This window comes from Antedon bifida, chromosome 1 (genome assembly GCF_963402885.1).
Source record: "Antedon bifida chromosome 1, ecAntBifi1.1, whole genome shotgun sequence".
Lineage (NCBI taxonomy): Eukaryota > Metazoa > Echinodermata > Crinoidea > Comatulida > Antedonidae > Antedon > Antedon bifida.
The window spans coordinates 31,587,198-31,606,059 of NC_136226.1; the positions used below are offsets into that span (position 1 = coordinate 31,587,198).

The 18,862-nt window shown below is 32.5% G+C and overlaps 2 protein-coding genes across 4 annotated transcripts in view; one reads left to right on the plus strand and one right to left on the minus strand.

Annotated features, from left to right (window-relative positions):
- LOC144850385 (cytoplasmic dynein 2 intermediate chain 1-like) overlaps nucleotides 1–9,580 on the minus strand; it is a 35,746-nt gene extending 26,166 nt beyond the window's left edge. For 2 of the 3 annotated variants that reach the window (XM_078707669.1, XM_078707663.1), the window contains exons 1-8: nucleotides 9,426–9,580; nucleotides 8,619–8,840; nucleotides 8,310–8,519; nucleotides 8,046–8,105; nucleotides 7,390–7,752; nucleotides 7,068–7,157; nucleotides 6,357–6,458; nucleotides 6,077–6,139 (exon numbers count right to left, since the gene is read on the minus strand). In XM_078707669.1, coding sequence (XP_078563795.1) covers nucleotides 6,077–6,139; nucleotides 6,357–6,458; nucleotides 7,068–7,157; nucleotides 7,390–7,752; nucleotides 8,046–8,105; nucleotides 8,310–8,519; nucleotides 8,619–8,840; nucleotides 9,426–9,440 — 1,125 coding nt within the window. In that variant the 5' untranslated portion in view covers nucleotides 9,441–9,580. The remainder of the gene's footprint in view (nucleotides 1–6,076; nucleotides 6,140–6,356; nucleotides 6,459–7,067; nucleotides 7,158–7,389; nucleotides 7,753–8,045; nucleotides 8,106–8,309; nucleotides 8,520–8,618; nucleotides 8,841–9,425) is intronic. The other variant, XM_078707673.1, reaches the window with a different exon arrangement.
- Nucleotides 9,581–9,647: 67 nt separating this feature from the next.
- Nucleotides 9,648–17,967, plus strand: LOC144850406 (ataxin-7-like protein 3). Its single transcript, XM_078707682.1, has 11 exons — nucleotides 9,648–9,807; nucleotides 10,342–10,523; nucleotides 11,163–11,278; nucleotides 11,535–11,551; nucleotides 12,183–12,351; nucleotides 13,368–13,441; nucleotides 13,983–14,060; nucleotides 14,836–14,998; nucleotides 15,463–15,558; nucleotides 15,878–16,032; nucleotides 16,635–17,967. Exons 2-11 carry the CDS (start codon nucleotides 10,461–10,463, stop codon nucleotides 16,763–16,765), a joined length of 1,062 nt encoding a protein of 353 aa, XP_078563808.1. The 5' UTR covers nucleotides 9,648–9,807; nucleotides 10,342–10,460; the 3' UTR covers nucleotides 16,766–17,967.
- Nucleotides 17,968–18,862: the final 895 nt, after the last annotated feature.

Here is an 18,862-nt window from a genome sequence, read left to right on the forward strand (position 1 = left end):
AACGTGCTCGTATAGCGTTATTTTAAGTCGGAACTGACTCAAATTTGGTGAATGTACTAAGGATGGTGAGTAGAATGAGATTTGTAAAAAAAATTCATATTTTTTACGCTTTTTAAGTATCGCGCGCGCAAAAACGCATTTTTGCGCAGTAATTTTTTGAAACACGCAAATGGCCTAATTCATGCTCTAAATTGATCAAAACTTAATTTTGAGCTTTTTAAATTTTTAACGCGCGATATCACGCGCATGAACCTACGTGCGCGTGCGTTTTTATTTGCTAATATTTTTACCCTTGATCTGAAGTTTACGTGTAGTGAATTTCATTAATATGTGATAATGAATTATGGAGATATGATTGATAATGTGATTTCGCAAAATGGCGTATAAATGTCGTCACGGATGAGTGATCACGCTGGAAAGCTTATTAGGATTAAGTTGTATTATTTGAAAGATATTCTGAAATTTTTGTAATCATTGACATTAAACTTTTTGAGATAATTGTTACACAAAATAGTGTACAGAAACAATAAAAAGAAACTAGACATGAAACTCGTCACTTTGACGAGTTAGTTATCCGCACCACGACAAACGCCATGTGCACGTAATACGTTGGAATATTGCACACAGATAAAGATTATGGCATTATGACAAGAACTGAAAAATATGATATGCTGTTAGTGCTGAATTCTGTCAATTTTGTGTCATATAGTATATACATGCAAACAGTATAATCTGTATACATATTACATACAGTGTAGAATAGGTGAAATTACGGGACCCGCCATTTATTCCAATTTTTAACATGGCGACGGTATCAAAATGAAACACTTAGATAGCAATTTCAGAAGAAAATTATCTCAGGAACAACATATTAACGTGTAGAAGAAATTTGAATACGTAAAATATAGATGCGCACCCTTTTAAATGTGATGAACTATTACGCAAAATATGAAAATACGTCTTTTTTTATTCAACTGGCCATATGATGACGTCACAACGTCCGATTGGCAAAATGTTTACATGAATTCGTATCTACAATCCAATAGCTTCCAGAAAACGTTTTGATCATGATTATCACGTTTTATTCTGACGAGCTATAACAGATTGAAATTTCCTGTAAAGATAAAATTAATGACCCAGGTAATTAAAATTTTTAGGCATGATGACGTCATAAAAATGAAAATATTTTTAACTCATGCGGAAGATAGTTGATTGACCTAGATAATATAAAAATCGGGGTAAAAATGGAAAACAGATAATTGGAGATGCGCTCTATTAAATGTCATGCGCTATGATGAAAGATACAAAAATCCTATATTTTATATTCGCGTGGCAATACGGTGACGTCACAATGTCCGGTTAGCCATATTTATGCATGATCCAAAATCTACAACTCATCAACTTCCAGAATGTGTAATAAAAATAACTTTCACCGTTTAGTTTAGGAACTACGAATGTTTAAAAAAGGGCATAATTTTGACAAATTTTGACGATTTTTTGAACTTTTTCATCAAAAATGCACGTAAATTATCCAATTCGAAGTGCCCGTATGACGTAATTTTAAGTCGAAATTGTTCAAAAGTTGGTAAAATTACTAGAAAAGGATGGAAAAACATAAATCACGTGAAAAAAATTGTTTTCAACGCTACGTGCGCACCACGCGCGTAAAAAAATGCGCGCACGTGGGAATTTTTTACATGCTCAAAATGACATGAAACGCGTAGAAAGTTGATTAGAAATTAATTTTTCGCATTATAAAATTTTAAACCCGCGTGCGCGCGTAACTTCGTGTGAAACATGCCATTTTTTTTTCACAGTCAGTTAGCGCAAGATATAACTTAAACTTTTGTTAAGTTTCAATTTAAATTGTTATATGGTTTTTGATCTACGTTAAATACGCGAAATTCGTAAAAACGCGCGTAAGTCATGTTACGCAACTCTGACGTCATTTACAATAGCAGGTGCACAACTTCACGTGAACGCTCATATGTTGACAAAGTTATGAAATGTTATGTTAACACGTTTTAGAGATACGCTCTGCACAAAAATGACAGAAAGAAAGAAGAATACAGAAAAAAAAAAAAAAAGATGATGAAACAGGACAGTTACAAGGAGTTATCCGCTGAATGCGGATAACTAAAAAAAAAATAAAAAAAAAAATAATAATAAAGATTTTATACAATAACAATAGGTGATCATTTTATTCTAAATGATCACCTAAAAATAAAGATTTCATACAATAACAATAGGTGATCATTTAGAATTCTAAATGATCACCTAACTAGACTTGAACTCGTCACTTTGACGAGTTCGGGTTATCCGCGCAAACGCAACATGCACATACGTTTAAAATATATGAACGCCGACAATTATTATACCATCTTATGACATGAATTAAATATTTTTACAGTGCTGAATTGTACCTATTTTGTAGCATACAGCATATTACAGTATTTACAGAATACATTGTATGTTATATACAGTGCAGCATAGACGAAATTTCGAGACCCATCTTTTAAATCCAATTATTAACAAGATGACGTCATCAAATTGACATATAAAGATAACAATTTTTGAAGATAATTATCTAAATAATTACATTAATACAAATTTGAAGAATTTTGAGCACGTAAAAGTGAGATGCGCTCTCGTTTAAATGCAATGAACTTTTACGCAAGAGATGAAAATATGACTTTTTGAATTCAACTGGCCATATGATGACGTCACAACATCTGTTTGGCAAAATATTCACATGAATTTGTATCTACAATCCAATAGCTTCCAGAAAACGTTTTAATCATGATTATCACTTTTTATTCTGACGAGTTATAACAGATTGAAATTTACTGTAAAGATGAAAATAGGTGACCCACGTTATTTACATTTTTAGACATGATGACGTCATAAAAATTAAAATATTTTTAACTCATGCGAAAGATAGTTGATTGACCTAGACAGTATTAAAATATATGAAGAAATGGAATACGTATAAGCGAGATGCGCTCTATTTAATGTAATGAGCAATAACGAAACAGTCAAAAATCCAATATTTTACATTCGTGTGGCCATACGATGACGTCATAACATCCGAGGGGTAAAGATTCTGCATGAATTCATATCTACAACATATCTGCTTCTATATTAAATTAAAAAAATTGGGGGTAACGGTTGATCCTGAAGAGCTATAATAGATTCAAAATAGGCATAATTTTGACAAAATTTTGTCACTTTTGCAACTAAAGCACGCGCAAATGGTCTAAATCAACGTGTTCGTATGACATCATTTTAATTGGAAATTATGTCAATCTTTTTTAAAATGACTAGGAAAGGCTGTAAAATCATAATTCAAGAGAAAAACACATGATTTTCATGCTCCGTGCGCACCTTACGCGTATTTTTTTTCGCGCGCGTGGGAATTTTTGACATGCTCAAAATGTCATGATCAGCGTAGAAAGTTGATTAGAAATTAATTTTGCGCATTTTGAAATTTTAAATGCGCGTGCGCGCGTAACTTCTTGTAAAACATGCCATTTTTAATCCATAGAAAGTTGACTTATGATATGAATTATAATTTTATTAAGTTTCATGAAACAATATTTGTTGGTTCTAAAGTTATGATCAGTTATAGAATTTCATAAAATCGCGCGCAACTTACGCAACGCGGATCTGACATCGTCTAAAAGCTTAGCTGCACATCTACACTTCAATGTCAATCTTTTTACCAAGTTATACAAAGTTATGTTCACAAGCAATAGAGATATGCTGGTCACAAAAATCCGGGAAAGAAAGAAGAATAACAAAGAAGATGAAAAAAAAAGATATTTACAATCACATGGGTTATCCTGCAACTAAGTTGCGGATAACCAATAAAAAAAATAAAAAAAAAAATAACTAGAATTTAATTCGTCACTTTGACGAATTATAGGTGATCATTTTACTGAAATTATTTTTTTTTAAACATGCACGTACGTTAACATACGATCGGAAAATGTTGATGTATGCCATCCTATTATATACGCTTATAGTGCTGAGTTGTGCCTATATGCCATATGTACAGTATATACTGTATATCTATATACAGTGTAGCATAGGTGAAATTACGGGACACACATGTTCTAATTTTTTGGCATGATGACGTTATCAAACTAAACTTTAAGATGACAATTTCGAAAGATAATTAATTGAGCAAAAAAATATAAGATTTGGAAAAAAATTTGGCACGTAGAAGCGCTGTGCGCGCTCTTTGAAATGTGTATAACTTTGACGAAAAATATGAAAAAACTACTTTTTCACTTCAACTGGCCATATGTTAACGTCACAATATCCGATAGGCTTAATTTTTATATGAATTAATATCTACATTTCATCAGCTTTCATAATAAATTATAATCATCAAGGTAACCTTCAATTCTGAAGAGCTGTAAGATATTCAAATTTACTGCGAAGGTGAAATTACACGGCCTACGTTATTCAAGTTTTTGCGCGTGATGACGTCAATAAAATGAAAATAGTGTCAACTCATGATAAAGATAATTAATTAAGCAAGCACATACTGAAATTTGTGCGAAATTCGAGCACACATAACCAAGATGCGCTCTGTTGAATGTGATAATCTACACAAAAAGATAACAAATCCTAATATTTAAATTCAAGTGGCCATTTGATGACGTCAAAACATTTTGTACGTCAAATGTGTACATGAATTCATATCTACAACTCAATGGCTTTCAGAATAAGTTAAAAAAATCGGGGGTCATCTTGCATTCTGAAGAATTATTTTCATTTTAAAAAAGACCTATTTTCACCATTTTCAGAACTTTTGTAAAATTAATGTGCGCATTTTGTCATTTTTAACGTGCTCGTATAGCGTTATTTTAAGTCGGAACTGACTCAAATTTGGTGAATGTACTAAGGATGGTGAGTAGAATGAGATTTGTAAAAAAATTCATATTTTTTACGCTTTTTAAGTATCGCGCGCGCAAAAACGCATTTTTGCGCAGTAATTTTTTGAAACACGCAAATGGCCTAATTCATGCTCTAAATTGATCAAAACTTAATTTTTAGCGTTTTAAATTTTTAACGCGCGATATCACGCGCATGAACCTACGTGCGCGTGCGTTTTTATTTGCTAATATTTTTACCCTTGATCTGAAGTTTACGTGTAGTGAATTTCATTAATATGTGATAATGAATTATGGAGATATGATTGATAATGTGATTTCGCAAAATGGCGTATAAATGTCGTCACGGATGAGTGATCACGCTGGAAAGCTTATTAGGATTAAGTTATATTATTTGAAAGATATTCTGAAATTTTTGTAATCATTGACATTAAACTTTTTGAGATAATTGTTACACAAAATAGTGTACAGAAACAATAAAAAGAAAAAAAAAAATAATAAAGATTTTATACAATAACAATAGGTGATCATTTTATTCTAAATGATCACCTAATAAAGATTTTATACAATAACAATAGGTGATCATTTTATTCTAAATGATCACCTAATAATAAAGATTTTATACAATAACAATAGGTGATCATTTTATTCTAAATGATCACCTAAATATATTATCAAAAAGCAAAACAGATTTGAGTACCACCTCTTAAACTACTTGAAAGCAGTAGATAGACTCTTAACTCTACACTATCAAACTTTATGTGACAAAAAAATGTGATGTGTTCATATATGGACATGATGATGTAATATCACTACCATATTTGGGCATATCACTACCATATTTGGGCATATCACTACCATATTTGGGCACATCACACTTTTTTGTCAAACTAGTTTGATAGTGTAGACAGAGCTTTACACATGTTTGGCTATAATTACTTTCATTATTTTAGATTAAATGGGAAAACTTTGTTAATCAGGGATACTGATACGTTATTTTATAGTCAACTAAGTTCAGAACTTAGGTGGTCTGTGTTAGCTTATTTAAATTACTTACTGTAGCTGTAGTTAATTAAGAACTTAGGTGGTCTGTGTTAGCTTATTTAAATTACTTACTGTAGCTGTAGTTAATTAAGAACTTAGGTGGTCTGTGTTGGCTTATTTAAATTACTTACTGTAGCTGTAGTTTTTTCAGAATCATCATTATCCTCATCTTCAAAATCATCATCATCATAATCCTGAAAAATGACAACAAATTATGATAAGAAAAACATAATTTGATAAAAGAAATTATAGCAAGAGATGACATCGGGAATTTGTAGTCTTTTTCGGCATATTTTAATGCCTGTTTTTCCCTCTGGGCACTGCTCAGGGCCCCCCTAAACTCTGGGGTCCCTGGGTTTAGCCAGTGAGCGCTCATCCTGTAATTTAAAATGTATTCATGAAAACAATTACCTCAAAATCATCCTCCTCATAATTATCTTCATCTACATGATTATTTGTTGTTTTTGAATTTTCAATTTTCTTTTCAGTTTCTTTCTCAACTTTGGTATCATCCTAGTTAAGCAAAAAGTGAAAATAAATCAATTCAACAATGGAGAGTGAAACAACTTTGCCATCACACAATCACCTCAAAAAGTGAGTGTAGAGTTACCAAATCACCTCAACAAATAAGTGTAGAGTTACCAAAAAGACACCCGATCACCTCAACAAATGAATGAGAGTTTATCAAACAACTTTTAAACATCACCTCAACAAGTCAGTGTAACTCAGTTATCAAACAACCTTTTTAAAAAGCACCCAATCACCTTATTGCAATAGTATTATAATTGAGGAAAATAAAGAAAACTGTTTATTGGCAAGTTCCAAACTTGATGAATTAAGATGATTTGATGATGTAGAAATTGGAGAATGTATCAAGAGGAGAAGGTAAACTTTGGAAAAAACACGACAATTTATATTTCTGTATCAAAAATGATAGCTGCCATAATTAGAAAATATTTTTCTCACGAACAACAATAGCATATTGACATAAGATAAACAATATTTTTAGTTATTAAAAATGGATACATGTACATTAAAGCAAAGCTAATTATTTTACAATTTTGTTACTGGCAAAGCTTAAGAAAAACAAACAGAAATCAAACAAAATAAAGCAAATTTTACGGGGGATTGTTGAATGATGAATGTTTGTCCAAAGATCTCATAGTCATCGCAATTCTCGCCTATTCTGTTAACTTCCTTACATTCAACATTCTGTTGCACCAGATTTGATAAAAAAAATAGATTTTATTTTTTTAAAGTGGATTTCTCATTTATTTTGAACTACATTAACTGCGAGAGAGAATATGTAAACGCTGGTCACAGGTAAACATTATGTCTAAATAATTATGTTTTACGTACACTATAAAAAGATGAAATGTTTATTATTATCAATAAAATGTTTTAGACTGTTAAAGATGTTGTCACTCAATTCTCAGATGTTTACCTCTTTTCTTTTCCTGCTTGCATCCGCATGTTCTCTTTCTTCTTTATTTTTCTTACGTTTTTCATCTCGTTTTCTTTCATCTCGTTCTCTACTACCATTCTCACCGAGGTCTTTCTCCTTCCTCTCAGATCTCCTATCTTTATTTTTTTCCTTTTGTTCTTTATTTTTACTATGTTCTCCATCATCCTCATTACGTCGTCTATGTTTTTCATCAGTGTTTTCATGTTTTTCTCGTTCATCTTTACGTTTTCTTTCATCTCGCTTTCTTTCTTCTCGATCTCTGCTACTTCCCTCCTCATGATTTTTCTCCCGCCTCTCAGATCTTCTTTTATCTTTATCACTGCTGCCATTTTCTACAGCTTCCTGTGTATACATATGACATATTCACAAGCATAAGCACAAAAATAACAACAAAAGCATTGCAATAATATATATAAACCTCTGTCCCAGCAATGTACTTCAGAAAGATCATTAACAATGTTTTGAGCATCAGCAGGAAATAATCTCATCACCATGTTTAGTATGGCTTTTAGCGATTTCACTTAATTTTAAAGCATAATATTTAAAATCCGATATTAAAGTTAATATACACAAGCACAGTAAACATAATTCATCTGTTATAACATTTAAATACCCAAAGCATTACCAACACTTACTCTATCTCTATGCCTCTTTTCACGCTCTTTTTCTTTTCGCTTTCTTCTTTCTTCCTCAGTCTGTAAATAAATTATAACACGTTTATTTAAATAAATATTTTTATTGGATAATTTAAATATCTGCTGTTCATGACAGTTAGTTGATAGCCCTAATTCCAGAAAATTTAATTAGGCACAAAAAGGCCATTTTATCCCACTGTGAATTTAACCAGACTACTGTAGGTCAGGCCCATGGGACAAAGTCTGTCAAGAAAAATCACATACTTCATCACGATGCTTTCTTTCTTTTTTCCGGTCCGAAGTTCCTACTTTATCCTCATTATCTGCATGATTTGATTTTTCTTTATCTTCTTTTTTCTTCCTATCATCAGAATGTTTTCCTGATTTTGTTCTTTCTTCTTCCTTTCTCCTTTCATTCCTTCGTCTTCGTTCTTCATCATCCTCATCTTTAGGTTTTCTTCGGTCTTTATTATCCTAAAAAATCATAGAATATTGTACGTAAAAATATGCTATCATGTACAGTAACAGTAAACACAGCATGGGAATTACTGTATTTTATTATTCATCACTTACTTTTTCCTTTCCACTGTGCTCTCTTCTATTCTCACTATCTCTTGTCGTCTCATGTCTGTCTTTCCCCCTACTTCCACCTCTTTCGTCTCTTCTTTTTCGTCTGTCATGGTCATCTCTTTCACCATCTTGTTTACTTCTCGACTCTTTAGATCGTTCTTTTCTGGTCTCTTTCATGGAATTCTTTAACTCATCCTCTCCCCATGTATCTACCAGTTTTTTACGCTGAAAGAATAGAATTTTGTTTAATGCTATTATAAATATAAAATATGAATAAAAATTTGAAAAACTACTATATATCAGTCTTCTTAAAAAGATGTTTGTAGCGCAAGAAAATTCAAACAATCGAAATCTTTGATTTTCTGTTTACTACCTGGAACACATCGATATATTATTATTATCAATTACATATTTAATATTATAAATATTAATTAATAATGTTAATATTTAAGTTTTAACATAATAAAATGTAGCAAATTCAAAATTATTATATATATATAATCAAACATTTGTACTAGCTTAGGCCCAACCCTAATACTACGGTAAACCCTTAGTTACTCTGTCAGTTTCTGCTGGGGGTAACCATTCCTGATGGCCTGAACTCCTCTCTACTCTCTCCAGACCGTCCGTGTGGCTAGATAGAGAGGCAGGCCTACTACTACTAGCCTACCCTCTAGGCTCTAGCCTAGCCTCTCTCTAGCCAGCCTAGCCAGGCTTACTCTAAACTACGTCCGGCCTAGCTGGCTAAAGTCCATCATTATCAATATTAAGCACTTGTGAGTAACAATATAATGTATGAAACCAACTAACCCTTTCAGAAGGCATAGTTTGTAACCAAACGTAGGTTTTAAATCAACTTAAATCATTGTTTACACCGATGTTTATTTTCATGGACGGTGGAATGAGTGATCTGCGCATGCGATTGTATATTGGATACCGATCCTCGATCAGGAATTTGTAATATGAATGGCCGAGAATATGCAATATCGAGTGTGATCGCAATATATTTATTTAAAGTTTATGACAGAGCCTAATCATAACCTTTGACATTATGCAGGAATTACCAATGTTTTGATTGTGGTTTGTATGAATTTGGTGTTTAAAATAATTATCTTAGTACTTTATTGTATGGGACAACGTAAGAATTATCAAGAAAACAGACATTTGTAACAAAAAAGTATAGATTTATAAGGTTGGTTAGTAATTAAACAAGTTAGGCGACTTTATAATATATAATTAATAAATATATTTCACGTACATGTTCAGAAGGACTTTTCCTTTATTGTTGCCGACGATCCGATCTAAATTTGTATAATAAAAGGTTGTGGCAAATGCAGGTAATGATGACTGTACTGTATAGCCTTGGCCCCCTTGAAGTAGGTTTCTATTTGACACACCTAGTCTAGACATTACATAAAAAACACAACTTTGTGGCTTACTATTACAATCTATAAATTGACACCTCTTCTCTTCTCAATCTTGATAAGAATTTCAGATTTCAGCAAAAAAAAATCAGTTTTTGTTTATTTATTCATTGTTCATTATAATTTACATATTTTAATTCTTAAGGAAATTAGTCATGAGTATAGTGTATGCTTTTAAATTGAAACTAGATTATTCAAAGATTTAGAATTAAAAACTTATTTAATCTTCTCAGCTCCTAATCCTATGATTAATTTAAATTTGCATAAATGATTTCAGTTGCTTTCTATTTTTTCTTCCATAGATTTCAACATGCGTACGATGTGATGACAAGATCTATTTTTTAGAAGGATTTGCTAAAAAATTAAAGTAGAGCTGGAAGGGTTACTAGTAACTTCAGCGTGCTTCTCAACCCAGTCTCTGATGGAAGGCCTGCTCACTACTGTTTCCGTCGATGGTAGTGAAAGCATAGAAAACCCATTCCTTGTAAGAATACTGGTCGATATAAACATTTTGTAAAAATGAAACATATTCAATTCAATACCGTTCTGTTTTTTTGTAGGCATTACTGGCACAAGAATCATGAAGATTAAATTTGTTAGGGATTCTGCCTTTCATTAATTTATTAAATTTTCAACTTTTTGAACTAAAGCTCTGTCTACACTATGATCAAACTAGTTTGACAAAAAAAGTGTGATGTGCCCATGACATGACATCATCATTTCCATATATGGGCGCATCACATCAAGTTTGATAGTGTGGACAGAGCTTAATTGTCCATATCAAATTCTTCTTTGCTCTTTTTAAGCATTTCCGTTTGAACATAAATATATCTTTGAATAAATATATCTTGGAATAGAATTAGAAAACATATCTCACCCACCATTGGACCATCATGGTGTTTGGCTGGGCCACTGTACCCTTTCAGTGAAAAATTCAACCATTACAAAAAATATATAGACAAGATGATGTCATATCACTACTATATATGGGCACATCACACTTTTTTGTCAAACTAGTTTGATAGTGTAGACAGAGCTTAAGTCTATACAGACTGCTTTAAAAAGGACTGTTTGAATTGTCACTTGCTAATAGACTAATGTTTGTTACTTGTTGTTTTTACAGCCATACACTGAAGATGTGTTCAATGAAGTGCTTGATGAGGTAACACTTGGCTTGTGTTTTGAAATTCACCGATCATGCAAAATAGGAACATTCTTCTTAGATGAGGTTGATGAGGAGTAAGAAATCTTTTATCTTTTTTATTATTAACCTTTTTACGTTTAAATTTTAAGTATATTTAAGAACAATTTCCAGATCTATCTGGAGTTATGATGTAGGCAAATTGTGGGTCCATTTTGACATGGCCTTTTTTCTGTGCCATATTCTTTCCTTAATAATATTAATGCACTACATACAGTACAGTTTAAAACGAACGTTTTTATAGCTGTGTACATCAAACCTATGATTGATAATTATTTCCTTTGATTTTTGCAGCTCGCAAAAAGATTATGGTAAGTATAATGGAATCGACAACTTTCAAAAATGCCAGCAGTGCTGTGGGCAACGAGAGGAATGCATGTCATGAGAATACTGTAACAAGAAGTTGTGGCTTGGTGGTTATAATTCTCGGCTACCAATCCAAGGGTTCAAGTCCTGTCATATCATATGTCAGGATTTTTTCTAATGACAAATCTCAAAGATTTGTAATAAGACTTTGTTTATGTAGAGCACCTGTGTATATGTTTGTCTTGTGAACAGGATTGCCACCTTTAAGAAGGATAGTGAATTAATTCTCTTATGGTTATCCATTGTGTTAATGTCAATATTAGTAAATAAGTATTAAATGTGATGTGCCCAATGGACTTGATGATGTCATATCACTACCATATTTGGGCATATCACTACCATATTTGGGCACATCACACTTTTTTTTAAACTAGTTTGATAGTATAGACAGAGCTTTAGACCACAACTCATATTCAAATGTTAGCAATTTCACAGAAATTCCCACATGCTATCGCCAGAAAAAACCAAATGAAATGTGAAATTAAAATTAAAATACTTAAATAACCTTCATAAGGATTTTAAAAATTAATTATGTTTTTTAAATTTGTTAAGCCATTGCTTACTTTTTATTATCAGAAATAGTACACCAAGAGGGGTTGGATGTATTTGGAAACCCTCCACAAAAGAAACAGTTGGAATGTGTCTGTCCTAACTGTGACCGTAACTTAGCTGCTTCAAGATTTGCACCACATCTAGAAAAATGTCTTGGAATGGGAAGAAACAGTAGTCGTATAGCTAGTAGAAGGTAATTTGAATATCCCAACTTATCTTTTATTTGTAATATGCACGCTTCCCACTACGTCTGATACTAGATGCAGGGGCTGCCATAAGAGTCAGCAGTGCTGATTTCAAATGCCTTTACTCTGGTGAATGCAGGAACTAGACGAGAGAAGCCCTTGATCAATGTTAGGACCAATCAAGGTGCTTTAAACAGTCCTGGCTTAGCCATCATTCAAAGAATGTAAGACTAAAATGACACTGTCGTTCACGACAGACGTCGTATGCATAGTCTATTAAGACTGACGTAGGCCAAAGAGAGGTTCCCACCAGCGACGCAACAAAATGACGTAACACAATGTAAAAGATTAGACCAATCACAAGCAATGAATTATTCGTACTGTCGCTTGTTATTGGTCAACTCGCTTGCATTGCGTCCTAGTGGGAACCAAGCTTTAGTAAGAAGCTATAAGTTTAAATTTCAGATGATTGCTTCATATGACTAATTTGCATAACCAGGGCAATATATACTGTATGCTAATTCTCACTGAATAGTTAGTAACCTATGCAATATTGACTCTTTGTGTTATATTATGCATGCAGTGTATTGTCTGTATTATAACATTAAATTTTGCAAAAGCTTTTGTCCACATGACCAGCAAAGCATTGGTTGTTTATTTTCTTAATTAGCATATATGCTATTTTTTTGCTAACTAAACACTAGGTTTAGCTGCTGTTCATATGACCAGCAAAGCATTGGTTGTTTATTTTCTTAATTAGCATATATGCTAATTCTTTGCTAACTAAACACTAGGTTTAGCTGCTGTTCACGTGACCAGCAAAGCATTGGTTGTTTATTTTCTTAATTAGCATATGCTAATTCTTTGCTAACTAAACACTAGATTCAGGTGATGTTTGCATAACCAACATACAGTAACATTGTTTTACACAGATGTTTCATGTGGAAATGATTTGTCATGAATGCAATGATCATTGTAATTTTTTACCCTTTTTACTTATTATATTTTATGAATTATTTTCTAGGATTGCAAATAAAGTAGAAAGTGATAATGAAGATGATGAATCAACTGATCTATCATACAATCCAGACAGACGTAGTAAGTATTTACAACTTCATTTTTAAACCTTCCCATCACAGGGCTACTCACGCTTACATATATGTCAGCGGTTGATCCAGGATTTTGAAATAGGGGGCTCAGGGCCTAACAATAAGGTTTATAGCAAATACCGTGCGCTACGCATGATGGAAAGGATTTGGCAGCAAACGTTACAATGCGTACGTACGTGATTTGCTGTTTGTACCTACGCGTTGTGAAGTTTGCTCCCAAACCCTTCCCATCATGCATTGTGCAATGACGTCCTCGTAAAAAATCAAGCTATTTGCGATAAACCTTATTGTAAAATGATGTGCTGAACTTGGCTTAATGTCCTATCTTTTGCATTGAATCCGCCTATGTTTATTAATCTTCCGTCCACACCACAATTAAACAATAAAGCCGTTATTGTAAAAATGTTAACATAACAAACTAATAAAATCATAGTTTACACACCACCTAGTTGTTAGAATTCTTTTCATTGTGTTTTCCTATGGACTATTCAACATACAGTAAGCTAAAGTATTTTTATTTTTTTCAACAGATACAAAAAAGAAACGGGAAAAGCTCAGCAATAATTCTCCACGTCTAAAATCTAAGTTTTCAAAAAATAGTAGAAATGGTGAGTATAATGAAGGAGCAGTAAGATTATTGTGGCACCATTTGTGTAGTGCATATATGGACATGATGATGTCATATCACTACCATATTTGAGTATATCACTACCATATTTGAGTATATCACTACCATATTTGTGCACATCACACTTTTTTTGTCAAAATAATTAGACAGAGTTTTAGACTTACAACTCACTTTTCAATTTGTTTTCTTTTACATTGAAACTCTTTATTTTCTTTTCACTTGCAAACACATAGATGACAAGATTTGCTTTAGAAATTCACACTTCAGTTTTTTCATTTCAAATGTTAATTTAAACGTATGTCTACACTCCTGAATAACCCTTAACTTCTGTCTACACTATCAAACTGTATGTGACAAAAATATGTGATGTGCCCAAATATGGACATGATGATGTCATATCACTACCCTATTTAAGCATATCGCTACCATATTTAAGCATATCACTACCATATTTAAGCATATCACTACCATATTTGAGCACATCACACTTTTTTTTGTCAAACTTGGTTGATAGTGTAGACAGATCTTTACACCCATCAATCAATTCACAGAAGAATGCATATTGAAATACCAAAAATTGTATTATTTTAACAATATTATTTAACAATAAATATTTTGTATAGTGTATCATTATTATACGGATACTTTTTACTTGTTTTATATTTATTTCACATATATAATTTGTATGTTATCGTAGCGATTGTGCCTGTCATGAATTTACGCAAGGACCAAATAAATCTGAATCTTAATTACAGGGCATAATAATGAGATGTCTAGTGGTATAGATGCTGCTGGTGTCATAGCATACAAGGGGTCAAATTCTTACCGGCTAGAAACAATGACCCTTGAGGAGCGTAAGCAGTTACTCATGTCTACATGCGGAGTCATCTCAGAACACACGAAAAAAATGTGTACAAAGTAAGAAATATACACAATATTATACTGTATATACATATATTTGTATAGCATATCAAATGATGTAATTTCTACCTAGTTCGAGCCTTGTGGTGAGCTTTAGAGAAAATTTATTTTGGTTAATAATAATATCCTGGATTTATATAGCGCCTAATGTTGTGAAACCTCTAAGTGCTGAAAATTATTACCCCAGTTTTTTGGATCAAACACATTTGGAAACATACTCCCATAATGCAGCTAGTAATCAGCACAAGGTTGTGTCTTGATCTAACCGGGTACCCATTTATACACCTGGGTGGAGAGAGGCAAACGTAAGTAAAGTAACTTGCCTAAGGATACAGGCAATTCGGCAGAGTTAGGCGCTATACAAAAGACAATTGTTTATTATTTGTTTGGCTGTGTGTATATATGCAAGGAGTATCAAAGATCTTCCATCTGTCATCCCTTGGATTTTTTTCTTAAAACAGGTCACTAAGATGTCCCCAGCATACCGATGAACAGAGGAGGGGGGTTCGCAAACAGTTATTGACCCCAGATTCTGATGCTAGAACAAGATTTGAAGGGTATGTTAACATTTGCTTTATTTTAACAAATACAAATTTGTTTTGTATGGAAAAAGTATTCATTCATATTCATCAGAAAGATTATTAATTACAATTGCATTATATATAATAAAATGCAAAATAGATAGAATAGAATTAGTGTTAGGTTGTGGTGTTTATATTGCGTGCTTACCAATGTCTTCTAATTCAAATCCTCGCTTTGTCGCACTAGGATTTTCTCAATAACTTTAAGAACAATTCTGGCACAAGACTTTATTATCATGTAACTGCTATTAATGATCTGTATTGAAGTTAAAAGCTATTAAAAATTTTTTTGCAGAGGAACAGGAGAAGGGGATGAAGTACAAGTTGACATCGATAGTTATGAAGATGGTGACGGACAAGCACTACGAGATACGTTGAGTAGATTACAGTATGAGGCTGCCCCCACTGGCTCCACAAACCCTTCCCCAGCAGACTCAACTTCTACAACACGTAAGTCTGATTGATGATTTCAAAATGGTGGATTACAGTGCAATATTATACAAATAATGAATGTTTATGAGTTGGATGGTGAGAATATTTCATGAGTTGATAAATTGACTGTTCTTTTTTTAACGAGGGACGAGCCGAGTTGAAATCAGAGCAATCTCTTCATTCAACGAATACAAAACATTCATTATTTGTTTTATAACACACCTAATTTTATTCAATTTATCTATCGTAAATCATTGACGAATGCTAGGCCAGGAAGCTAGGCCATTGAAATAGGCAGTGCTCCAACTTTAGATGCAGAGTAGAACAGTCATAGACGGTGCGCATGACAAGTTGATTTCCGAAAGTGATCAGTCAACAACGTCGCTAAAAAAAATTCTCAAAATGTTTACAGAAAGCTGAACATGCATCAGAGCCATTCATTATCACCATTAGATATCACTTTTCCATGAGATAGGGCTAATTCCAAATGACACGTGACACGCGTAATTAACCAATCAAATTGCATGAATCAGGTGTGTTATAAATATATATATATATATATTCTGTTGACAGTGAATTTGTTGCAGCTTATAGTTTTTGTTTTAATAATTTCTCCACAGATTCAAACGACGGTGGTGGTTCAAAAAAACGTAAAAAGTCATCGAAATTAACCCAACGAAAAAAAACTAAATCCAAAACACCTCTTCATATACAAATTCCATCGCAGCAAGGGTATGATGCATTAGACTGAGGGAACACGACCACTGAATGAGGTGGTTCGGTAATGCTTATACTTGCCTAAAAAAGAAAGACTATTATTGGTAATGGCATGACGTACTATATGAACAAGTTGTACAAAAACTAAACATTGTACTTCTTGTAAATGTTTCAGGACTTTTTATATTTCGCGGCCATATATCTATTAGCAGCAGGTTATATTTTACATGGCAGTGCATTATATACCTTAAACTCGACAGATAAACAGTTTGCGGCAGGTTATATTTTACATGGCAGTGCATTATATACCTTAAACTCAACAGATAAACAGTTTGCGGCAGGTTATATTTTACATGGCATTGCATTATATACCTTAAACTCAACACATAAACAGTTTGCGGCAGGTTATATTTTACATGGCAGTGCATTATATACCTTAAACTCAACAGATAAACAGTTTGCGGCAGGTTATATTTTACATGGCATTGCATTATATACCTTAAACTCAACAGATAAACAGTTTGCGGCAGGTTATATTTTACATGGCATTGCATTATATACCTTAAACTCAACAGATAAACAGTTTGCGGCAGGTTATATTTTACATGGCATTGCATTATATACCTTAAACTCAACAGATAAACAGTTTGCGGCAGGTTATATTTTACATGGCATTGCATTATATACCTTAAACTCAACAGATAAACAGTTTGCGGCAGGTTATATTTTACATGGCATTGCATTATATACCTTAAACTCGACAGATAAACAGTTTGCGGCAGGTTATATTTTACATGGCAGTGCATTATATACCTTAAACTCAACAGATAAACAGTCTGCGGCAGGTTATATTTTACATGGCAGTGCATTATATACCTTAAACTCAACAGATAAACAGTTTGCGGCAGGTTATATTTTACATGGCAGTGCATTATATACCTTAAACTCAACAGATAAACAGTTTGTGGCAGGTTATATTTTACATGGCATTGCATTATATACCTTAAACTCGACAGATAAACAGTCTGCGGCAGGTTATATTTTACATGGCATTGCATTATATACCTTAAACTCAACAGATAAACAGTTTTTTACACACTCTACATCAAGACAACTATTTCAATTCATTTCATAGTCACATTATGATTGTTTGATAATGTAATTTAAATGTGAACAATGTAATGAATTCTATGTTGGAATGTTAACCAATGAATTAAAACATTTCAAGCAAATATATTTATGATATGTGTTGTGTATATGTTGGAGTTTAGTATAAATAATGTGATTGGAAGAGGTAAAAAAATAACACAATTCAAAGTGTGTATGTTTTTTATTTTTTTTTATTTCAACAATATTTTATGAGGGTGGTCATTAGGGACCCTCACAAAAATACGAAATGACAAGACATACACTTGCAAAAATAGAAATTAAATTAAAATAAATAGAATCTATATAGATAAACAAAATAAAATAATGCTCAAAAAGTTTAGAATCAGAGGGAAAACATATTTTTTTTTTTTTTTAATATTGAAATATACTTTTTCATTTTGTTCACTTCATGAGCATTGGAAGATTTGTTAATAATATATATCTTTCGGTATATATAATTATACCTCTCTTAGAAAGGGAACATTACCTGTAGGTGATGTAAGGAAAAAATAAGGAAGTATCGGTTATATGTAAAAGGAAGAAGATGGTGGAACACTGCCCTTAAAAAAAAGGTCATAATAGTCATCCGGATAACATAAACTTAAAAATAAAATGAAATAATTTCCTTTAACCTTTATTACATGCATGTACGATGATTACAAAATGATAATCGAAACTTTGCTCTAAGAAACACAAAGTATGTTATTTAACCAGGGAGTAGCATTATTAACAACTCCCTGATTGAACATAGAAGTTTAAAAGGGCAAATTGGTATTTTAAAGTGCATTACTTGTGTACCATGACTAAGCAACAACAAAAGAGTTATTGTTTTAAAAAGGAAATAAATGTCTGGCAACAATTTATTTTTACATAAAATGAAAAACATTATGTACACTTCCCTGGGAAGACGTCATAAGTACCTACCTTACCGGATACAGCAGATTACCTTGTTCATGCCCTGGATGGTATCTGTGTTTTCCAA